At 43.7% G+C, this 19,270-nt stretch overlaps 1 protein-coding gene across 1 annotated transcript in view; it reads left to right on the top strand.

Annotated features, from left to right (window-relative positions):
* PTDSS1 (phosphatidylserine synthase 1) overlaps positions 1-19,270 on the top strand; it is a 62,865-nt gene that overhangs the window by 1,692 nt on the left and 41,903 nt on the right. Inside the window, exon 2 of the mRNA XM_028109471.2 lies at positions 9,744-9,835. Coding sequence (XP_027965272.1) covers positions 9,744-9,835 — 92 coding nt within the window. The remainder of the gene's footprint in view (positions 1-9,743; positions 9,836-19,270) is intronic.

The raw sequence follows: 19,270 nt of genomic DNA, 5'->3' as shown, positions 1-19,270 counted from the left end.
TCTAGCAATCAATGATTCTCGTTCCAGGTCAGCAGAAAATGTGCAGAAGTATATTGAGTGGTCACAAGCATTGGCACTTACGGTATTTAGTGGGTGGAGATTAAGGACGCTAGATGTGTTATGTGACACACGGGACAGCACTGTACAACAAAGAATGAACTGTCCCCTGTATAAATGCTTGTGTGTGCACATATACCTGCAAGATATACACATGCACACTTGCACACACGCAAGTGCCGGGGGTGCCTCCATTGGGAATCACTGCAATCTTTCAGATTTTCATAAAATGAAGTATCTTCCCACATCACACTTGTTTCTTACCTTCACAGTCCATTTGACTCTTGGGTCTTATTTTGTGTTTATCTGTTTGCATAAGTCTACCTAAAACTATAAAGCATATGTAACGATTACTCTTAATGATTGAGGGATACAGCTACTACGATTGTAGAGCCTTCCGCTAATTCTGTGCAGTGGGATAAGACCACACCTATCCATAATATCCAACCAAGAACATATTTCTAGCCTGGGAGAAAACTCATTCTTGTCCCTAATCATGGTTACTCTCAAATACTTAATTCATCCTGTCATCTGATTTTACTGCTTAACAGCAGTGTGGCCACTTAATTTTGCTAAGCCTCAGTTTCCTTATTGATGTGTAAAATGGAAATACCTATTAATACCCCATAGGATTATCTGTCATGAGGATTTAGTTCCCATTTTTTTAGAGGATCTGTGTTTAGATCAGTGCATGCCACATAGTAAGTGCTCAGTAAACATTAGCCATAACTGCTACATCGTTTCATTGTATGCTAATGTCTTCTAAATTGTATTTGTCAAGGAGCGAGGAGGAAGTATGCTCTATTATTGAGAAAAAGGATGAAGGCAGTGAAATAGTGGACATTCCTTTGCTTGGATAACACACATGTCTGTTTAGTATTAAGTTCGGTTTAACCTCATCTCCTGTGTGGGTTGACAATGACGGAATTAGTGCAAGAGTCTCTTTGGAAATAAGAAAAGTAATTATGGTATTTTATTCTAAACAGTGAGAAAAAGAATGAGCGGTTTGTTTCAGCCTTTTATCTTTAATATTATTCTAGGTCCTCTAAGGATAGATCTCTCTTCCTCTTTTCTATTACAGAAAGTCACATTCTTCTGTAATTTCCCTTTTACAGCATATTCTGCCAAAGCAGTCGATAAACTGCAGCAGAGAATATGAATTTTAATAGCTTGTCAAAAGTAATAGAAAAGGCATAATCTGAACCTCAGACTATGGTCTTTTCCAAAAATAATAATCATTTTATTTCTTCCAATAATTTCATAAAGAGAAACCATCTATTGAAGAACTCATTAATAACAAGTTTCACCTTCTATAAAATCATAAGCACCCTTGGTGCAGTTGGTACTTACTACCTCTTACTCATTTTTTGTAATGATTTGTGACCCTTTAAAGTGGGACATTACAGTGATCGCTCTTTCTCCATAAAGATTGAAAGTAGCGACTTCTTAAATGAAAACTATTCATTCTGTGCTCTTTTGTAATGATTGTCTTCAGTACCTTATACTTACTTTCTAACAGGATTTTAGTTGGATGACTGTTCAGTGCAGTTCCTTCAGTAACAGTGAAAAAGTATGTTTTTCAAAGAGTAGTGATGTAAGAGAACAGGAGATCGAATACTTTTGGGGTGCTGTATGACCAGTAGGTGACCAGTAGGTGAGCAACAGTAGCTGGGTCCTGTCACATACTGCAGAGACACAGCAAGAATTTAGGATCGTGCAGGATTAGATACCACGCACACAAGTCTGAGACAGGTTTGGATTTGTCAAGTAGTTCTTTTGTTAAATAGCAACTAGGCCAACTCACTGTTAATTCATAGTGTTTAAATCTCCTGTCTCTTTCACTATCATTAAAAATAAACCAGATGCCATCGAATCATTCTCCCCAAGCTCATTTTGCCACGTTTTAGAATAAGTCTTCGTATAAGATAAATGCTTTGGCATAGGTCTTGGAAGTTTGTTCAGCCAAAATGGGGCAAGGAGAACCTTTGTCTCGAGTTCAGAGTATAATTACTGAGGTGTTTCATATTTATTCTGCTTTCAGAGATTGGCAAACTTGGACACAGTGAATGGCCCTCATGGCAAAAACAAAAAAACATCAGATTTGAAAACACCCAAATCTACTAAATCCCGTTCACAGCAGCCCACCCTTTCCTTAAGAGGCACTCGGCAATAAAACCATGGAATCCACCTCTCCAGGAGTGCCTGTCTGACAACCTCGTCCAGTCCTCACTTACCCCAGAAGAGATTGCCTTCCTGCAGCTTGCTGTCCCTGAGCTGCTTAGTCTGTCTTGTGCTGGCTTTCTCCTTGATAGGAGACTCAGGAGACAGAGGAGGGCAGGGACATGGACAGACTTTTGGTTGATTTGTTCTTATTTACTTGTTAAGAATGGTTTTTATTTCATTTCCCTGAGTAGACTTGCAGCTCCCATTCTTCTCAGGTCCCTGAGCCTTACTTAGTTCTGCCTTCTTTGTCACCCCCCTCATGGAGACCTGCCAACTTTCCCCATTCTTTCCCCTTTTGCCCATATAAATCCCATTAGAAAACGTCTCCTGATACTGCTGATTCAGTTGTCTTGGTTCTGTTTCCTTTGTGTACGTCATGTTCTTTCTCTCCCATTAACAGAAGGCCTGGATGTCCTTGTTCCCTGACACCAGCTCTGTTAAGTGATGGTCCACAGCGGCTGTGTGCTGGGGTTAAACCAGCCCTGGTGGGGTGGGGGGCGGGGAGCAGAGTACGCTGTCAGGTGGTGCCCTCTGATGAGGTCCAGTTACAAGTGATCTTCACGTTTCTCTTCCCCACTTCCTATTTGAATCCTATTTCTCCTTGGATTTCAGTAAGCATCTTCTCTGTCCTTTCTTATATTTACGTCTGGTGTTTTAGGTCCCTAATACGATTATAAGCTTATTGGAGGGGAAAATGAATCCATATTTCTTTGGGGTCTTCTATAGGAACTAGGTTCCTGGGTAACTTCCGACGTTTATTTGGTTTAAATGCTGCCTGTCCTCAGAGAGATTGCATGCCTACCAATTGCTACCTGGTATTTAGCATTTTAGCTATAATTCTGTTACCGAGGGTAATACAGTTAGTCTTGTGACAATAATCCCTGTAGCCTCAGATTTTTTGTAGGGAAGTTAGCAGGTTTTCGGTCTCATTGAATCCAGAAACCAGGTCTTACCAGTCAGCCACAACTGCTTTCTGAGCTCCTGGCCCTGGTAACCCGTTTAATTCAGCTCAGCTATTCAACGGTCCAGGTGTCTGGTCACCTGGAGTAGACCTAGTTTATCTTCCCTAGGTCTCACTGGGCCTTCACAGCTCTCAGAACTCTTCTCTTCTCTGAGCCAGGCCCAGGCCTTGGCTCAGCAATCCCCTTATCCTTTGGGATAGTATGCTCCCAAACCTTTATTCCACCTCCCTTACACCTGTGTTTCACACTGCTGCCCTCATGACCTTCTAAGACAAAGTTGTGACCCCATCTGTCCCTGCATACAGTCTGTCCCTTCATCCCCATCACCTGTAGGGAATGCTGGCTGGACTCTGAGGTCTTTCGTTGTGGAGGGGTTCTCCTTCTCTAGCCTTGGCCCCCACCCCTGACACCTGCACGCAGGGCACACAGCAGGCCCAGCTGGCTCACCGACCCCACACCCAGTGCCAGGCTGGCGGCCCTCTGCTGCTGGACAGCACCTCCCGGTGCCTCCTGTCTACACACGAGCCCATGGCCTCCTGCACAGTCCACCTGGATGGGTGCCTTCCCGGACACCTTTCTCGATTGTTTGAGGAAGACATGTTTATATACTTTCAAGTATCTTTTATTATTGTGTGTCTCTTACTGGCATTATAATATTTGTTACTATATCAGTTTCTTGAGGCCAAATATCTTCATCATCCCAGGATACACACCCAGTAAATGCTAAATGAATCAAATACAGGAAATCATTTATCCAATAAGAACTTTAAAAAAATATCACTCTTCTCCTTTCATTGATAGATCTTAAGTTATAATTCTCGACAAGGATTGTAACTTACTGTAAAATAAAATGAATGTAGTCTTTAAAGACAATACCAAAGCTAGTTAACACCACTCCACCTTGTAACCTGGGACTAGGTTTTCCACTGGGAGAGAGGATCCTTAACAGGGACCAGCCTTGTCAACATGACCCTACCTGTGTGTCTCAATGTCAAGGACTCCTATTAAAGGGAAGGGAAGGAGAAGATGGGGGGAGGGAGGACAACCTACTTAGCAGCCTTAGGAGTCCTGGGAAAAGGTTCCTTTCTGCCTGGCCCCAGGGAGGAAGCCTTGTCGAGGTGACATGTGAGTGACTGCATGGAGTTTGCTTCAGTTTCCTGAAGTCGGCCTCGCCCACGGCCTGCCTATAGTCAGACACTAAACTGACACAGAATCTGAGTCTACAATTTTTTTTGAGTGCAGACTTTTTTTAGTTCAGGACTTTCCTTATACCTTTCCTGCTTTTAGGACATTCTCTGTTCTCTGGGCAGTTAGTTCCTTACACTGGTTGAAACAGCATTTGACAGAAGGACTTGAAGTGTTTGAATATTTGACTCGCCATCCCCACTGGGACAGGAAAGCCACTGTTAGTGGACTCCGTGGGCTCAGGCTGTGGTTCACCCTCACGTGACCTGAGTCGCTGGGCCCACTCAGCCATAGCGTCTCGCTCATTCTGGCACCCACTGTATTGAGAAGGCCTGCTGTGGCCAAGGATCGTGCTGGGCGCCTGAGGTACCTCAGAGGAGTGAAATGGAATGTGTGCCCTCTGGAGCTTAAATTACAATTTTATTGTAATCTGCGCATTCAGTATTTTCACCGTATGTAGTCAGGGCTACCCCCACATGCTTCTGGAGCATCTTCTAAATTTGGCAGCGAGGGAAAAGGACTTGGCCTACCCCTCCCCTCCCACCCCACCCCCCAGCTTGTCTGTCTGTATCATTTTGGTAAATGTAGCAGTCTTGACCTAGAGCCAATGTTCCAGAAGCCCTGGCTCCTACTTCCACTCAGCCTCTTATTTGTGTGTAACTCTGGGCCAGAGAAAGCAAGAGCTTTATCTCCTTCCTCCTTCAAGTCAAGATAATACACACAGAACTGGGGGGCCATGCAAAGAAAATGCCAGTTGTAGAAGTTGCTTGGCAAGTCCAGAGCATCAGAGGTTGAGACATTTGTGGCCGATGGCAGCAGTAGACCTTGGGGAGAAGTCAGGGCCGTGGTCAAGGTTGTCATAACTGGGAGAGCTGGCAGGGTGGCGTGTGGGCGGGGGCATTGGGCAGCAGCCTCACCAGCCATGTGTTCGAGTTCTTTCCGTGCACCTACCTCTTGTGAGGGGCCAGCCTCGCTGTGGCGGGCACACCCTCTCCGCTCTCGAGCGAGGCTGGTCTCTGATGGTGCTCGCATTCCTTCTGAAGCTCACCCGCTCGCCCTCCCATCTTTGAGCATAGAAGTCCGATCTCCTTGTACTCTGTATTTTCCATTTCTCTAACAACACTGCTGTCCATCTTTGATAGGCTTCCCCCCCATTAGATATAAAACTACCAACTTTCAGACCCCACTGCTACTTTTTTTCAGGTTTAATCAGCCTGTTTTTTTCCCTCCTGAAACTAAGCCATCCGTTTGATCCTGTCTTTCTAATAAAATCGCTCAAAATTTACGAAATTGCAGTTTCATTGGTTTTATATCTTTTTTTATTACTGACCTAAAGTTTTTATACAGTTAATGTATATCTTCAAGCATTTTGACTAGCAAGTAATCTTAAATAGAGACTGATTTGCTGGTTTGCTATCGCCCTTTGTTTAGGCAAAATTTTAATTTAAATAAACACGGGTTTCCTCCAAGGGTGAGAAAAGAGGAGCAGAAGGGAGACTTTTCTGGCATACCCTTTGATATAGCTTGGATTTCAAGCAATGTGGATACATTATTCTTCTCAAAACAGTTAATTAAAATTTATCTCATAATGTCTTATTCTGTAGCAGTCAACTTACAGAGAGCTTCTTCCTTCTTTTTCTGGTTGCCTAGTATTCCATTATGAATAAATAAATTCTGTAATTTATTTCATCAGTTCCCATTCAGTGGACTTTGATTTAGCTTGTTTCCATTCTTTTGCTAATACATATAATGCCACAGTGAACAACTTTGTACCTATGTGATTTTTGTGTAAATTAGGGAATATCTGTGGCGTAAATTCCCATTTGTGGAATTGCTAAGACACAGGGTATATGCATTCATAAAGTTAATATGTTGCCAAATTGCCCTGCATTAAGGTCTTAGTGGTTTCAATTTATACTGCCCCTGGCAATGTGAGAGACTACCTGTTTACAGTTTTCTTCATATCCTTTCCAGCTCAGTCATTCAATGTTTACCTTTGTCATAGGTACATTAAGAAGTGGTCTCTCGGTGTTGTTTTAATTTGTCTGTCTCTTACCACGAGTGAGAGTAAGCATCTTTTGACTTGCCTGAGAGCCACTGGATTTCCTGCTCTTGAACTGTCTCTTCATATCCTTTGCCCATTTTTTATTTGTTTTTTTTCTTTGTCCTTTTGTTCTGTTTTTTTTCCTTTGTCCATTTTGTTGTTCTTTCTGTTAATTGGTTTTGCGGAGAGTGCTATGTGTATTAGGGAAGTTAATTAACTCTTTGCCTTGATCTAAGTTCCAAGTTTATCACTTGTCCTTTACTGATTTCTTTGTCATGCAGATTAACCAGTTTTTTTTCCTTTGTGATTTCTGGGTTGTGTCATACTGTAGAAAGGTCTTCCCTACTCTGGAATTGGTGTGTTTTGTTTTTAGTTTTTTAATTCATCCATTGTTTCTTCCAGAGCTTTTTTGGGTTTTTGTTTTTTGTTTTGGGGGTTTTGGTTTTGTTTTTGTTTTGTTTGTTTTGTTTACTTCTTCGAATCATCCAGAATATATTTTAGTAAAAAGTATGAGTTATAGTGTCAACCTTCTTTTCCCAGGCAACAGTTAATTTATTTCAGCCTTGCTTTTATTATATTTGTAATTTACAGATGTGTGCCCTGTCAAAATCTCTTATACCAGCCCTGTGCATCTAACATGAGTCAGATAGATTTAGGATGACATAATTTTTTTAGGAGGCAGCTTGGCATAGAGAAAGCTCATCATCTTCAGAGTCTAACAGACCTGGTTTCAAATGGGAACTCTGCAACTTCTTACAGTTATAGGCTTGGGCAAATTAGAATTACATAACCTTTCTGAGCCTTTGTTACCTCATTTGTAAAATAATGATTGATAGTACCGCATTTCACAGATGGGTTGTGACAATTAGAGATGATGTTTCGAAATTGCTTGTCCAGCGCCCGGTGCACAGTAAATACTTGATAAAGGGGAGCTGTTATTATTGTCGTTATTGTTACCGATATCAGTAGTGTGATGTTGGCCTGAATGAGGACGTTGTGTCCCCCCAGTCCCTGTGTGTAGCCATTCTTCAATAAAAGCTCGTCTTGGAAATTGGATATAGGGCTTCCCTAAGCCAAAGGCCATGGCAAGTACCCTAGTAAATGATTGGGCTAGCATTTTTAGGGCCATCCGTGTTCATAACTTCTGGGCAGATGTTAAATTGTTGGGGTGTACATTAAAATATGATTGCACTTTGCTGCAAGAAGAAGTCTGTCTGATTGGTAGTTTGGTTTTATAAGCAGATCTATGAAGTTAACAGTGAAGCATTGTTTGTCCAGCATTAGTGTTAGTGCTGTTGGGCCAGATGGTGATTTAAGGAATGGGATCTGTATGATTTCTTACCTCGGAACCTTATGTTCAGTCCTGTTATAAATCTGGAAATCATTTAATAGGGTGCAGAAAGTTAGCATGAACAGAAGTTGGTACCTAAATTAACTTCTCTTTTGAAGCCCAATACCCCAGGACCTAGTCTTTAATTGGGTAATTGATAACTATTTCATTCCACACCTCTTCATGTATTCTGATGTTCTAGATTTTTTTTATGTGTTAACTTGATTTTCCTGTAAGGTTTTTTTTTTTTTGACCTCTTTTCTTTTCCTTCAGTAATGTTTAATCTTAATATCTGTCTTTTGAAAGCTCTTTCACTGCAGTCCTTGCACAGATAAACCCAACTTTCAAAAATCACTTTTAAATTTATTGCTATTAGTCTCATTATGTCTAAATATCTTCTTCCCTTCTGTTCTTCTCTTTTCTGTCTACTCATCCTGCACGTTTTTGAACTGAAACGCTGGACTTCCCTCTCTCGAGCTTCTTAATACTTACTTATCAATAATTCAGAAAATCTTATTGTGTGAGACTTCTGTTTTCCCTCCTTTGTTTGATTCTCTTGAGCCCCAAGTATGCTACTAGACTTCCCTTTTTTTTTTTAAGATTTTATTAATTTATATGACAGAGAAGGAGAGAGAGTACAAGTAGGCAGAGCGGCAGGCAGAGGGAGAGGGAGAAGCAGGCTCTCTGCTGAGCAGGGAGCCTGATGCAGGACTCAATCCCAGGACCCTGAGATCATGACCTGAGCCGAAGGCAGACACTTAACCGACTGAGCCACCCAGGCACCCTGACCCCCCTTTTTTTTTTTAATATAAACTGTCAACCTAATTTTTCTCTGCTATCAATGTTAAGAAAATTTCCATTTGGGAAATTTTACATGGTTTTATACAATAGATTTTCTTCCTAATCAGTAATCAGTCCACAAATATCCATTGAGGGCTTATTGTGTGCCAGCATTTGAGGATACAATGAGTGAATAATGCCCTGCCTTCAGGAGTTTACTTTCTGTATACTCTTTTGTTTTGTTTTGGCAGGACAGGGGAGGGGGGGCAGAAGAAGGAGTAGAGAGAGAATCCTAAGCAAGCCCCATGCCCAGCACGGAGCCCGATGTGGGGCTTGATCTCACGATCCTGGGATCATGACCTGAGCTGAAATCAAGAGTCCGACACTTAACTGACTGAGCCACCCAGGTGCCCGAGGAGTTTACTTTCTATATTGAAGACAGACAACATACCAACTAACAAATGGAATCATTTCAGTTACTAGGGTTATGGAAGAGATAAATACAGCAATAGAATAGAAATGACCAGGCACAGAGGGAGGAAACTCATCCCCTTTCTTTATAGGGCTTTTGCTTCTGGTCTGACCGTAAATCTTGTATTCCATTTTCTCATGATTTTTCTTTTAATAATGTTTTCTGGTGCTTTCTTATTACCCAACATTTTGCCCTTTTCTTTCATCTCTTAGATGACCAACTGCCCATTTTTAAGAATTGATAATCTCATTGCATTGTGCTCTTCTTCATTATAATCTTATGCTTTCTGACTTCAAAAGATTTCTTTGCCACAGTGTACATCATAAAGGTCATCTTTAGTGATTATTGAAATCAAAAGGCATTTCTCCAAAATAAACCTTACCTTTTGACATCCTGGGTGTTTTTGTTTTTTTTTTTAATTTATAAAGAAGAGTGATTCTCAGATGTTTGTCTCAGTGGAATATGTGTTGGTATGTAGGGTTGCCAACTGCATTTCTTGTAAGACTGGGCTTTAGTATAAGATTGTGTTATCTTAGGAAAGGATAGTGAGGAGTAAGTAGCGTGTGTAAAGACTTTGCTTGCAAAATGAAGTTAACAGTCCCCGGTATTTAGAACATGCAACTCTTATGCCTTCTGGATTGACTGTTTAGGTCTGAAAATGAATACTCCTTGTTTTCTTTTCTGTTTTAGGGATGACTCTGTCCCAGAGGACAACATCTGGAGGGGCATCCTCTCTGTCATTTTCTTCTTCCTTATCATCAGTGTGTTAGCTTTTCCCAATGGTAAGTGATGTCATGCTTTACCACATTTCTCCTGTGCATTGTGCCCTTTTGGTGTTTTGTGGGAGGTATGCCATCTAGAAGATGAAACCAGAAAATGGGAATAAAAACCTAACCTGTGGTGGTTAGGGCACAGGCTCTGGAGGCAAATTGCCCATTCCACCACTGGCTAGCCTTGTGGCCCTGGGGAAGTCCCCCAGCTTCTTCCCAAGTGCTTGAGTCTCTCTCTTCTGTAAATGGAGATTGTCAGGTAGGTACTGTTCAAAGGGTTGACTAAATTAATACATGTTAAATTCTCTGAATAGTGACTGACAAATTGTAAGCTCTCGGTAAGTGTCAGCTGTTCCTGTTGCTATTTTTGCTATATCAGCTGAGTCATAAAATACTCAATTATTATTTAGTCCTTTTTGCTAAGGACAGGGTCAGTGCTGTAATGAATATTACTTAAATAATGTGTTGTCCCAGGTGATCTTTAATCACAGTAAATTTTGCTGATCATGCATTTGGGGTATGAATTTTCATCATCAGGTGAAAAAAAAACAATCATTACTGTGAATTTTATCCCCCATCATGATTATAGAGTGAGGAAAAGTCTTTTGTTTTTTGTTTTTTGTTTGTTTGTTTTTAAAGGGGTTACCTGGGTGGCTCAGTCAGTTAAGCGTCTGCCTTCGGCTCAGGTCATGATCCCAGGGTCCTGGGATCGAGCCCCGCATCGGGCTCCCTGCTCAGCGGGCAGTCTGCTTCTCCCTTTCCCCCTGCCACTCTGCCTGCTTCTGCTCGCTCTCTCTCTCTCTCTCTCTCTGTCAAATAAAATAAAATCTTAAAAAAAAATAAAAGCTGCCATACTTAAGATTTCATCCCTTTCCTCTGAATTGTCCCTTGCTTTGTTTTTTATTATTCCTCTTCAGTAACTTCTCCCTAGAATATTCTCTACTTATTCCCTGTAACCATTTCTAAACGCTTCCTTTTTATATCCTGTGTTTTTTACTCTTAAGATATTTTGAAATTGTTCAGTCTTACCTATGCATTATGCTCCAAGGGCCATGTTCGGGTTTAAACACCATACTTGAGGGTGTGTTTCTTCTCTATCCTCCCGTCTATTCAGTAGAATGTAATGTGTAATATAAGAAGCCCGTTGTGAATGCTACTCTTTGCTACTTGGAAATCTACCATGGCAACAAAGTTCTAATACAAATTCCAAATTATGTGTTTTGGGGGAGGCAAGTAGCAGCAGGGATGGGGGTGTTCCCCCACCAGTAAGCAATTTTTGGACACCAGCTGGCGGCCCTACAGTTCAACTCAATTCTGACACTGTCTACCCAGAGTTAGCGTCAGATCCCACGGGTTAAGGGCTCACAGGTTGGCCCCCCACTGCAGATGCCAGTTGTATGTTCAGGTTTTCACCTGTGCTTCTGACCAAATAGTTATAAATCAGGGGTTCCCATGACCCCTCCTTGGGTTCAATTAATTTACTGGAGTGGCTCACAGGATGCAGGAAATGCATTTACTCACTAGATGACAGTGCCAGTTTATTACAAAGGGTACTCGTCAACAGTCAGATGAAGAGATACATAGGACAAGGTACGTGGGAAGGGCCTAGGAGCTTCCATGCACTCTCCAGCGTGTCACTCTTCTGGCGTCAGAAAAGTGTTCACACTAGGGCGCCTGGGTGGCTCAGTTGGTTGAACAGCCGCCTTCGGCTCTGGTCATGATCCTGGAGTCCCGGGATCGAGTCCCGCATCGGGCCCCCTGCTCTGCGGGGAGTCTGCTTCTCCCTCTGACCCTCCTCCCTCTCATACTCTCTATCTCTCATTCTCTCTCTCTCAAATAAATAAATAAAATCTTAAAAAAAAAATTAAAAAAAAAAAGAAAAGTGTTCACCAACCCAGAAGCTCCCTAAACTCCATCCTTTTGGTTTTTTTGGAGGCCTCATTTACATAGGCATAATTGATTGCATCATAGGCTATTGGGAAGTGAACTCAACCTCCAGCCTCTCACCCTTCCCTGGAGGTCTTGGGGATGGCACTGAAAGTTTCAACTCTCTAATCACATGTTTGTCTCCACTGGCAACCAGCCCCATCCTTAGGTACTTCCCTCCGGTCTCATTAACATAGCAAAAAATATTCATTATTCTCATCACTTGAAATTGCAAGGGCTTTAGGAGCCCTGCGCCAGAAAAAGGCACAAAGACCAAATCTATAGTTCTTATTGTAAATCACAGTATCAGTGATTTACAGACCTTCAGTCTTTCCACGATGATGGCAATGGCATTTTGTTCTGTATTTTTGCTTAATCTTATGTAGCGCTACGTGATTTTTGCTGGGAGTGTAGGAATCCAGCCAGTAAAACCATGACTGAATCCTTCAGAGAATGAATTGTTTTAGATAACCAAGTTATTTGACAGCTGAGTTTAACTCTCCCACCACTCAAGCTTCTAGATTAAATTTTTAGTGGAAACCTTTCAAGATGTGAAGACCTGCTGTCTCAGTCAGTGCAGGCTGCTGTAACAGATTACCATAGACCGGATGGTTTAAATAACACAAGATTCGTCTTGTGGCAGAATTCCTCTCCAGCTGTGCACCTATGAAGCCAAACATGTGCTTACAAAGTCCGGTAGTGGGACAGGCACAGGACAGACACTCCCATTCCAAAAGGGAGAAATGGGAAAGAAGGGAGGGTGACAAGTCCCAAGCAAGTTCAAAACCGGGAAGGCAAACTGGATGAGACTTTAAGGGTCAAGAATAACCAATCCTGGGAGCACCTGACTGGCTCGGTCGGTGGAGCATGTGACTTGATCTCGGTGTCGTGAGTTCCAGCTCTATGTGGGGGGTAGAGTTTACTTAAAAAAAAAAAAAAAAAGAATAATCAGTCCTCTTTGGCTCAGTGCTCTGCCTTCCAGACCTACTGGGGTAATAATAGTCTGTTTCTATAGCTCTGCCCACCTGGAGTTTGGCCTGCCCTCATGGCTCTGCTGGGTGTTGATCTTGCCTTTTGAAACTCAGGTGGAGATATTCTCCCCACTCTCCACCCCCCCAGTGGCCCATGCACTCTAAGGCTTGTGGTGGAAATGACAGCTCAGATAATCTCCCAGTTGCCTTTGAGATCCTTCTTCCTGTGTCTTAAAGAATAGCAAATGTTCATAGCCAAGTAGCTCTATGGTCCAGTCCTGTGGGGTCCAAGAGAAGTCTTCACTGTAGGAGTTAGGATTATCACATAATGAATCATGGCAGGTGACACAAACATTCGGTCTATAACACCTGCAAACTTATGCAGATATGACAAACATAGTTTGGCCTTTCCATGATGATTGAGAGCTCTGGTAATGCGCAATTATTGGAGGATGATGATTAGATGTCCATGGTATGGCTAGGTCATGGAATGAGAGGGTATTGACCCTACTATAGAATTTTCTAGGAAAAGTCCCTGATGTCAAACCACTTTTTTGGCTATTTGCCAACTTTCTTTTCCCTCCCTCTTCCAAGACACAGAACCTCAGAGTTCAGCATTTTTGGTCAAGAGGAGAGCTTGGACGTTACACAGCCCATCCTTTCTTTCAAGGGCCCCACGTTGTAGGACAGCTAAGTGGCCACGTGCAGCATAAAGCATTCAATACACACGAACCACCCGAGTCTGTAGGTTGTCCCCTTGAGCTCTGGAACATGGCCTTTTCCTCCAAAGGTGGCATAAAACTACAGGCCAAAGCGAGGAGACGCTGAGCCTGGAAGGAGGGTGAACAGGTGACAGATAAAGGGGTGGTGACGGGCACCCCTCCCTTTAGCCATCCTACCATTCCTATCCTGTGAGAGTCTGCTGCTAATTCCTATGTCATCAGGCAGTGGCATGACCATTATTGCTCTGTGCCCTTTATTCTTACTTCTTATCTAGTCTGTCACTGTCCTACTACCTTTTTTTTTTTTCCAAACATCCATCAAGGCATGCTAGGTGCTTAGGGAACTGGTCAGTCCAGAGGTGTCAGGTCTGCTCTGCAAGCCTTCAGCTTTTCTTGGCCGCGTGTTAACTGCTGCTAAGTTCTCAGAGGTAACTTCTTGGCTCTGAAGATTTCTTTTCTGCCTTTGTTTTTTTTCTTTTTAAACTTGCTTTTTCTTTTTCCAGGGCCATTTTGGAAGTCTGAGATGTCTCAAAAATTAGTCATTCAATAGCCATGATTTTATGATTTTATAGCCATCCCTTCCGTGAGGCTTTAGCAGGAGCTGGGCTCGGGGCTTCGTTAGCAGATGGTTTCCTGTAGGCACCCAGGGCCCTGAAGGTTGGGGGATGAAGTCTATTGGACGTAACATTTTACGTGCTTTCTGCTGGTTTTTCTTCTGTTCCCTAATGAAGTCCTCCAATCTTCAAAGTCCACTTAACCCCCTGAGTCTCTCATTGTGGGACTGCACTATTGCTTTCCTTCTGGGAAGAGAAAAGCTAAGTTTGTTTTATGCTTTTCTTATTCAGGCTTGTGGACTTTGTGATGCATACAAAGTGGGGAGGACCCATAGGCCCATGGGGTTCATTCAGCCTGCTCAGTTTACAGCTGTGAAAGCTGAGATGCTCGGCCCTCATTCATCCCTGAAAGTTCACCCAGCCACTCCATGTCAGCCTGGTGGGAGGACCTCCGCTCCGGCATCTTCCTTTAGTCTGACTTGTTCTGGATATTTTTCTTATTAGGTCCATCGTGATGTGTTTTTATCTCTGTCTTTGTATATGTTTTCATCTCCTTTTTATTCTGTTCCTCTCTATCTGTCTGGCTTTTCTTTTTTCCCAGGAATATAATCCTAGGGTCTTAGTTGGTCTGTACCTCGTGGGTGGTTGTGTCCATCCTTCATTGCCCAGATGTCGTCTTGTGACCAGAGAGGCTAGCATATCACCCGGAGCCTACCTTCTCTCTCTCAATCTCTCTCGCTCTCCTCTTTTTTTTTTTTTTTAAGATTTTATTTATTTATGTGTCAGAGAGAGTGAGATAGAGAGAGCACAAGCAGGGGGAGCGGCAGGCAGAGGGAGGAATGAACTCCCTGCTGAGCAGAGGGCCCGATGCGGGGGCTCAAGCCCAGCACCCCGCGATCAAGACCTAAGCTGAAGGCAGATGCTTAACCGACCGAGCCACCGAGGCGCCCCTCCTTCTCTCTCTTTTATCCCGTCTCTTCCCCCCACATCCTTCCCCTGCCATCTCTGTGTGCGCCTGCGCCCACACCACTCCCCTACAGGCAGAACATGTAGGACTTAGGGCAGCACCTAGTTAGAGGGACTCTCTTAAAGCCCTGTGTGCATAGCAAACACATCGTGTCCACCTTGTTTTCTGAAGATTCCTTTGTCCACACTTTCCATACGATTAGTAAAACTAAGTTTTCCACAGTAAAGAATGTTATTATTGAATATTTTAAAATTAGGGGGTGGCTTCAGAAGGTGCCAGTGTGGATGATGGGGGAGCTGGCCAGGCCCCTGGGGAAAGGTACTCCCAAGCTCTGCGGCTGTCCGCTCCCAGAGCCAGCACTCAGACTTCAGGCCTTCTCAGGGGCCCCGATGCTGGGCGGCTGCTTCTCTGAGCAGAGTATACATGCCTCTTCTTGTTCCAGTCTTGTCACATTATTTTCTGTTCACCCCCACCCTTGGCACATAGTCTCGAATTAAGTAATGAAAGTGGATGGGAGAAACAGAGCCCAACATTAGCCTTCTCCTTGAAAGGCAGTTTTGGGGGAGTGCCTGCCGTGGATGGCATTCCCAGAATGGCTCTGTTTTGGCAGCTTCGAACGCGTCTATCCTTGACCTCGCAAAGGCTGCCCGCTGTGTTTGAGTGTACGCCTAAATTCGATTGTGTGAGCTCATCTGTGCTAGTTGGTAGAATCAGTCAGCTCCTTCAGGAAGTGGGGGCCCCATGATGCTTTTTGTAGAGTCTAAATAACCAAGGAAGCCCTTAACTTTCTCCATAGGGTTTTATAACAGTCAGGATGCTTTTGGCCACAAATAAGAGGAAACCCATTTCAAAATGGCTTGAAGAATAAAGGGAATGTTTACTTTCCCGAATGTCAGGAAGTTCTGAGATAGAGTGGTTCCAGGGTTGGCTAATTTAGCTGCTCGGTGACATGTGAAGACCCAGGCTCTTTGCCTTTTTCTGCTGCTCCATCCTCAGCCTGTGGGTGCTGTGCGCTGCTACCCTAATGGTCCCGTGAGAGCCGACGCAGTGCTGGACAGACGGCCTCGGGCAGTGTCCAAAGGAGGAGGAGGGCGCTTCTTCCATCTTTTTAAGGGTGAAGAGACCCTGGCTAGAAACCCTCCAGCACGCTTGTCCTCACTTCTTTTTGACCAAAATTGGGCCCTGTGCCTCTTCTCCATCCAGACCTGAGGACAGGAATTTATAGTGCGCAAACAAGTGGGCACAGGATAGATCTTCACTGACCAGAAGAATAAAAGAGAAAAAGGAGGGGCGCCTGGGTGGCTCAGTTGTTAAGCGTCTGCCTTCGGCTCAGGTCATGATCCCGGGGTCCTGGGATCGAGCCCCGCATCGGGCTCCCTGCTCGGCGGGAAGCCTGCTTCTCCCTCTCCCACTCCCCCTGCTTGTGTTCCCTCTCTCACTGTGTCTCTCTCTGTCAAATAAATAAAATCTTAAAAAAAAAAAAAAGAGGAAAAGGATTGCTTGCATTGGCTTAGATTTACCACTGAGTTATCTGGGAGAGGAGTGGACACTCAAACAGAATTTCATCCCCGGGGTGGGTGACTGGGGTAGGTTCTAGAATTCCTTCCTTCAGGCCTGTGAGCAGATGTGGAGGGAGGAGACCCTGGGGTGAGGCCAGAGAAGGAGGACCTGATATCTACACCATGCTGCTTCTTTCCTGCCCTCTTTTCTTTCTCTACCAGTTCCCTTAAAAAGAAATTTTTTTTTAAAGATTTTATTTATTTGACAGAGAGCACAACCAGGGGGAGTGGCAGGCAGAGGGAGAGGGAGAAGCAGGCTCCCCGCCGAGCTGGGAGCCCCACACGGGGCTCGATCCGGGACCCTGGGATCATGACCTGAGCCGAAGGCAGATGCTTAACCGACGGAGCCACCCAGGCGCCCCTCCCTTAATTTTTTTTTTTTTTAAATGCTACCTCCATCTCATTATAGCAACTGGCACTCCAGCAGAAGTGTGATTTTAACTATACCGGTGTATCATTAGGGTGTAATTATAACTATCACTCTATCACTGCGGTGAAATTTAAAAATCTGTTTGGCTGTGAGATTTCTTTCAACAGGTGACCTTCAGGTGTGCTTTTCCAGCTTCTGGGGGCTTCCTTGAACCATTCCTTCCCCTTGCACCCCGCTCTCCCCAAACCGCCCAAGCCTTTTCTGTACCCCCAGTGCCTGGCCCACAGGGCCTCTCAATAAGTGTTTGTGGGATCAAGTCATGAGTCTGCCCAGAAGAAGGTTCACAGAATCAGCCCTCTCTTTCCCAATCCTTGTCTGCAAGAGGAATGCCATTCAGCACTTCTTTAAGGTATTTTGAGGAGAGTGAAATACTAGTATTTCTTGATTTTCCTGAATTCATCTTTCGGTTTGTCCTTTGGCCTCATTTGACTTCTCTGAGCTAAAATAGTGTTAATCACGTCTCCTTGAGGTTTGAAGGTGATCCAGAAGATTCACTGCCCCCTAAGTTTGAAACAAAATTCTTGTCCTCCTCTCATCCTGTTTCCTGCTCCACTACTTTCTCTTTAAAAAAAAAAAAAAAATTCTTTCTTAGGTTTGAAATTTGCTTAAAGGTCATTTTATTCACCTTTTCTAGGTTTTTCCTAGAGGAATTTAAAATTGCAGATAATAATAATCTTTGTCAATATACCTCATTAAGGCTGAAAAACAGTGATAATCAAGAGAAGCCGCAGACGAAGAGGGCACAGGCGCATAGCTCTTGGAGACGCAACTACTTCCCTAAGGTCCGGTCCCTTGAACTTAGTTATTCATGGGAATCATAACAGGCTGCTGGCGAGTGGAGCTGTGATCTTATTTTCTTTTTTAATTTTTTTTTATTCTTATTTTTTGTGTGCTATCTTATGTTCTCATTTCTGAGGTAGTTTTTTTTTTTTTTTTTAAGATTTTATTTATTTATTTATTTGACAGAAAGACACAGTGAGAGAGGGAACACAAGCAGGGGGAGTGGGAGAGGGAGAAGCAGGCTTCCTGCCGAGCAGGGAGCCCGATGTGGGGCTCGATCCTAGGACCCTGGGACCATGACCTGAGCTGAAGGCAATCACTTAATGAGCCACCCAGGCGCCCCTCTGACGTAGTTTTTGAAGTGCTAGCTCTTCTTATGGCAAGGCCATTTGATTTGTTTCCTTTGAAATCAAACTCATTCTTAATATCTGATTGAAAATTACATGTCCTAGATGGAGGGACTGATAAAGTAAACCAAGCCACATTTGAGCGTGGCCCTGGGAAGAAGTCACAACCCGGAACCAAACAGCACTGGTTCGTCGCCTGCTGGAGAAGCCCTTCCCCGTACCTTCCATGTGATCTAGAAGAGTAGCTCTTGTTGGCACCTTTTATCAAGTCAGAAATGTGGAAAGAGCCAAGATGCCCTTCCACAGATGAGTGGATAAAGAAGATGTGGTCCATATATACAATGGGATATTACCCAGCCATCAGAAAGGATGAATACCCAACTTTTACATCCACATGGATGGGACTGGAGGAGATGATGCTAAGTGAAATAAGTCAGGCAGAGAAAGTCAGTTATCATATGATTTCACTCATTTGTGGAACATAAGGAATACCATGGAGGACATTAGGAGAAGGAAGGGAAAAATGAAGGGGGGTGGAAATTGGAGGGAGAGACGAACCATGAGAGACTACGGACTCTGAGAAACAAACTGAGGGTTCTAGAGGGGAGGGGTGTGGGGGGATGGGTGAGCCCGGTGATGGGTACTAAGGAGGGACGTACTGCCTGGAGCACTGGGTGTTATACACAAACAGTGAAGCGTGGATCACTACATCAAAAACTAATGATGCATTGTATGGTGACTAACATAACATAATAAAGTAGAATTAAATTAAAAGAAAAAGAAAAAGAAATAAAGCCTAGAGAAGACGCAGACCCTGAGATGGAGCGCCCCCTACCTTCCGGACCGTAACACGGGGCGAGGGAGAAGGTGCTCTGCCGGGACTTGCCCACTGACAAAAGTAGTCCGCTGACAAGTGGGATCTGTGGGGAAGGCACGGAGGTAGCGTGAATGTTCGGGGAAGACTGGTCAGCGCTAACATGCCTGGGCAGCGGAGAGCTGCAGGAAGCACTGCTCTAAAGCGGCACCTGACTGGAGCAGGCAAGTGTGGGTGATGTGATCATCAGCGTCAGGGTTCGTAATAAGAGAAAAACACACCAGCCTCATCCTCCATGTTTTTTTAAAACTCAAAATAATACAAATAGTATTTTTAGCAGTAGTCCCGGCTTTGATGGTAAAGTTGGTAATCTTAGT

This window comes from Eumetopias jubatus, unplaced genomic scaffold (assembly GCF_037043125.1).
Source record: "Eumetopias jubatus isolate StellerSeaLion01/CBP00866 unplaced genomic scaffold, mEumJub1_p1.0 scaffold_4, whole genome shotgun sequence".
Taxonomy (NCBI): domain Eukaryota; kingdom Metazoa; phylum Chordata; class Mammalia; order Carnivora; family Otariidae; genus Eumetopias; species Eumetopias jubatus.
The sequence above is the reverse complement of the archived record's forward strand: the minus strand, read 5'-3'. Positions and strand labels throughout refer to the sequence as shown.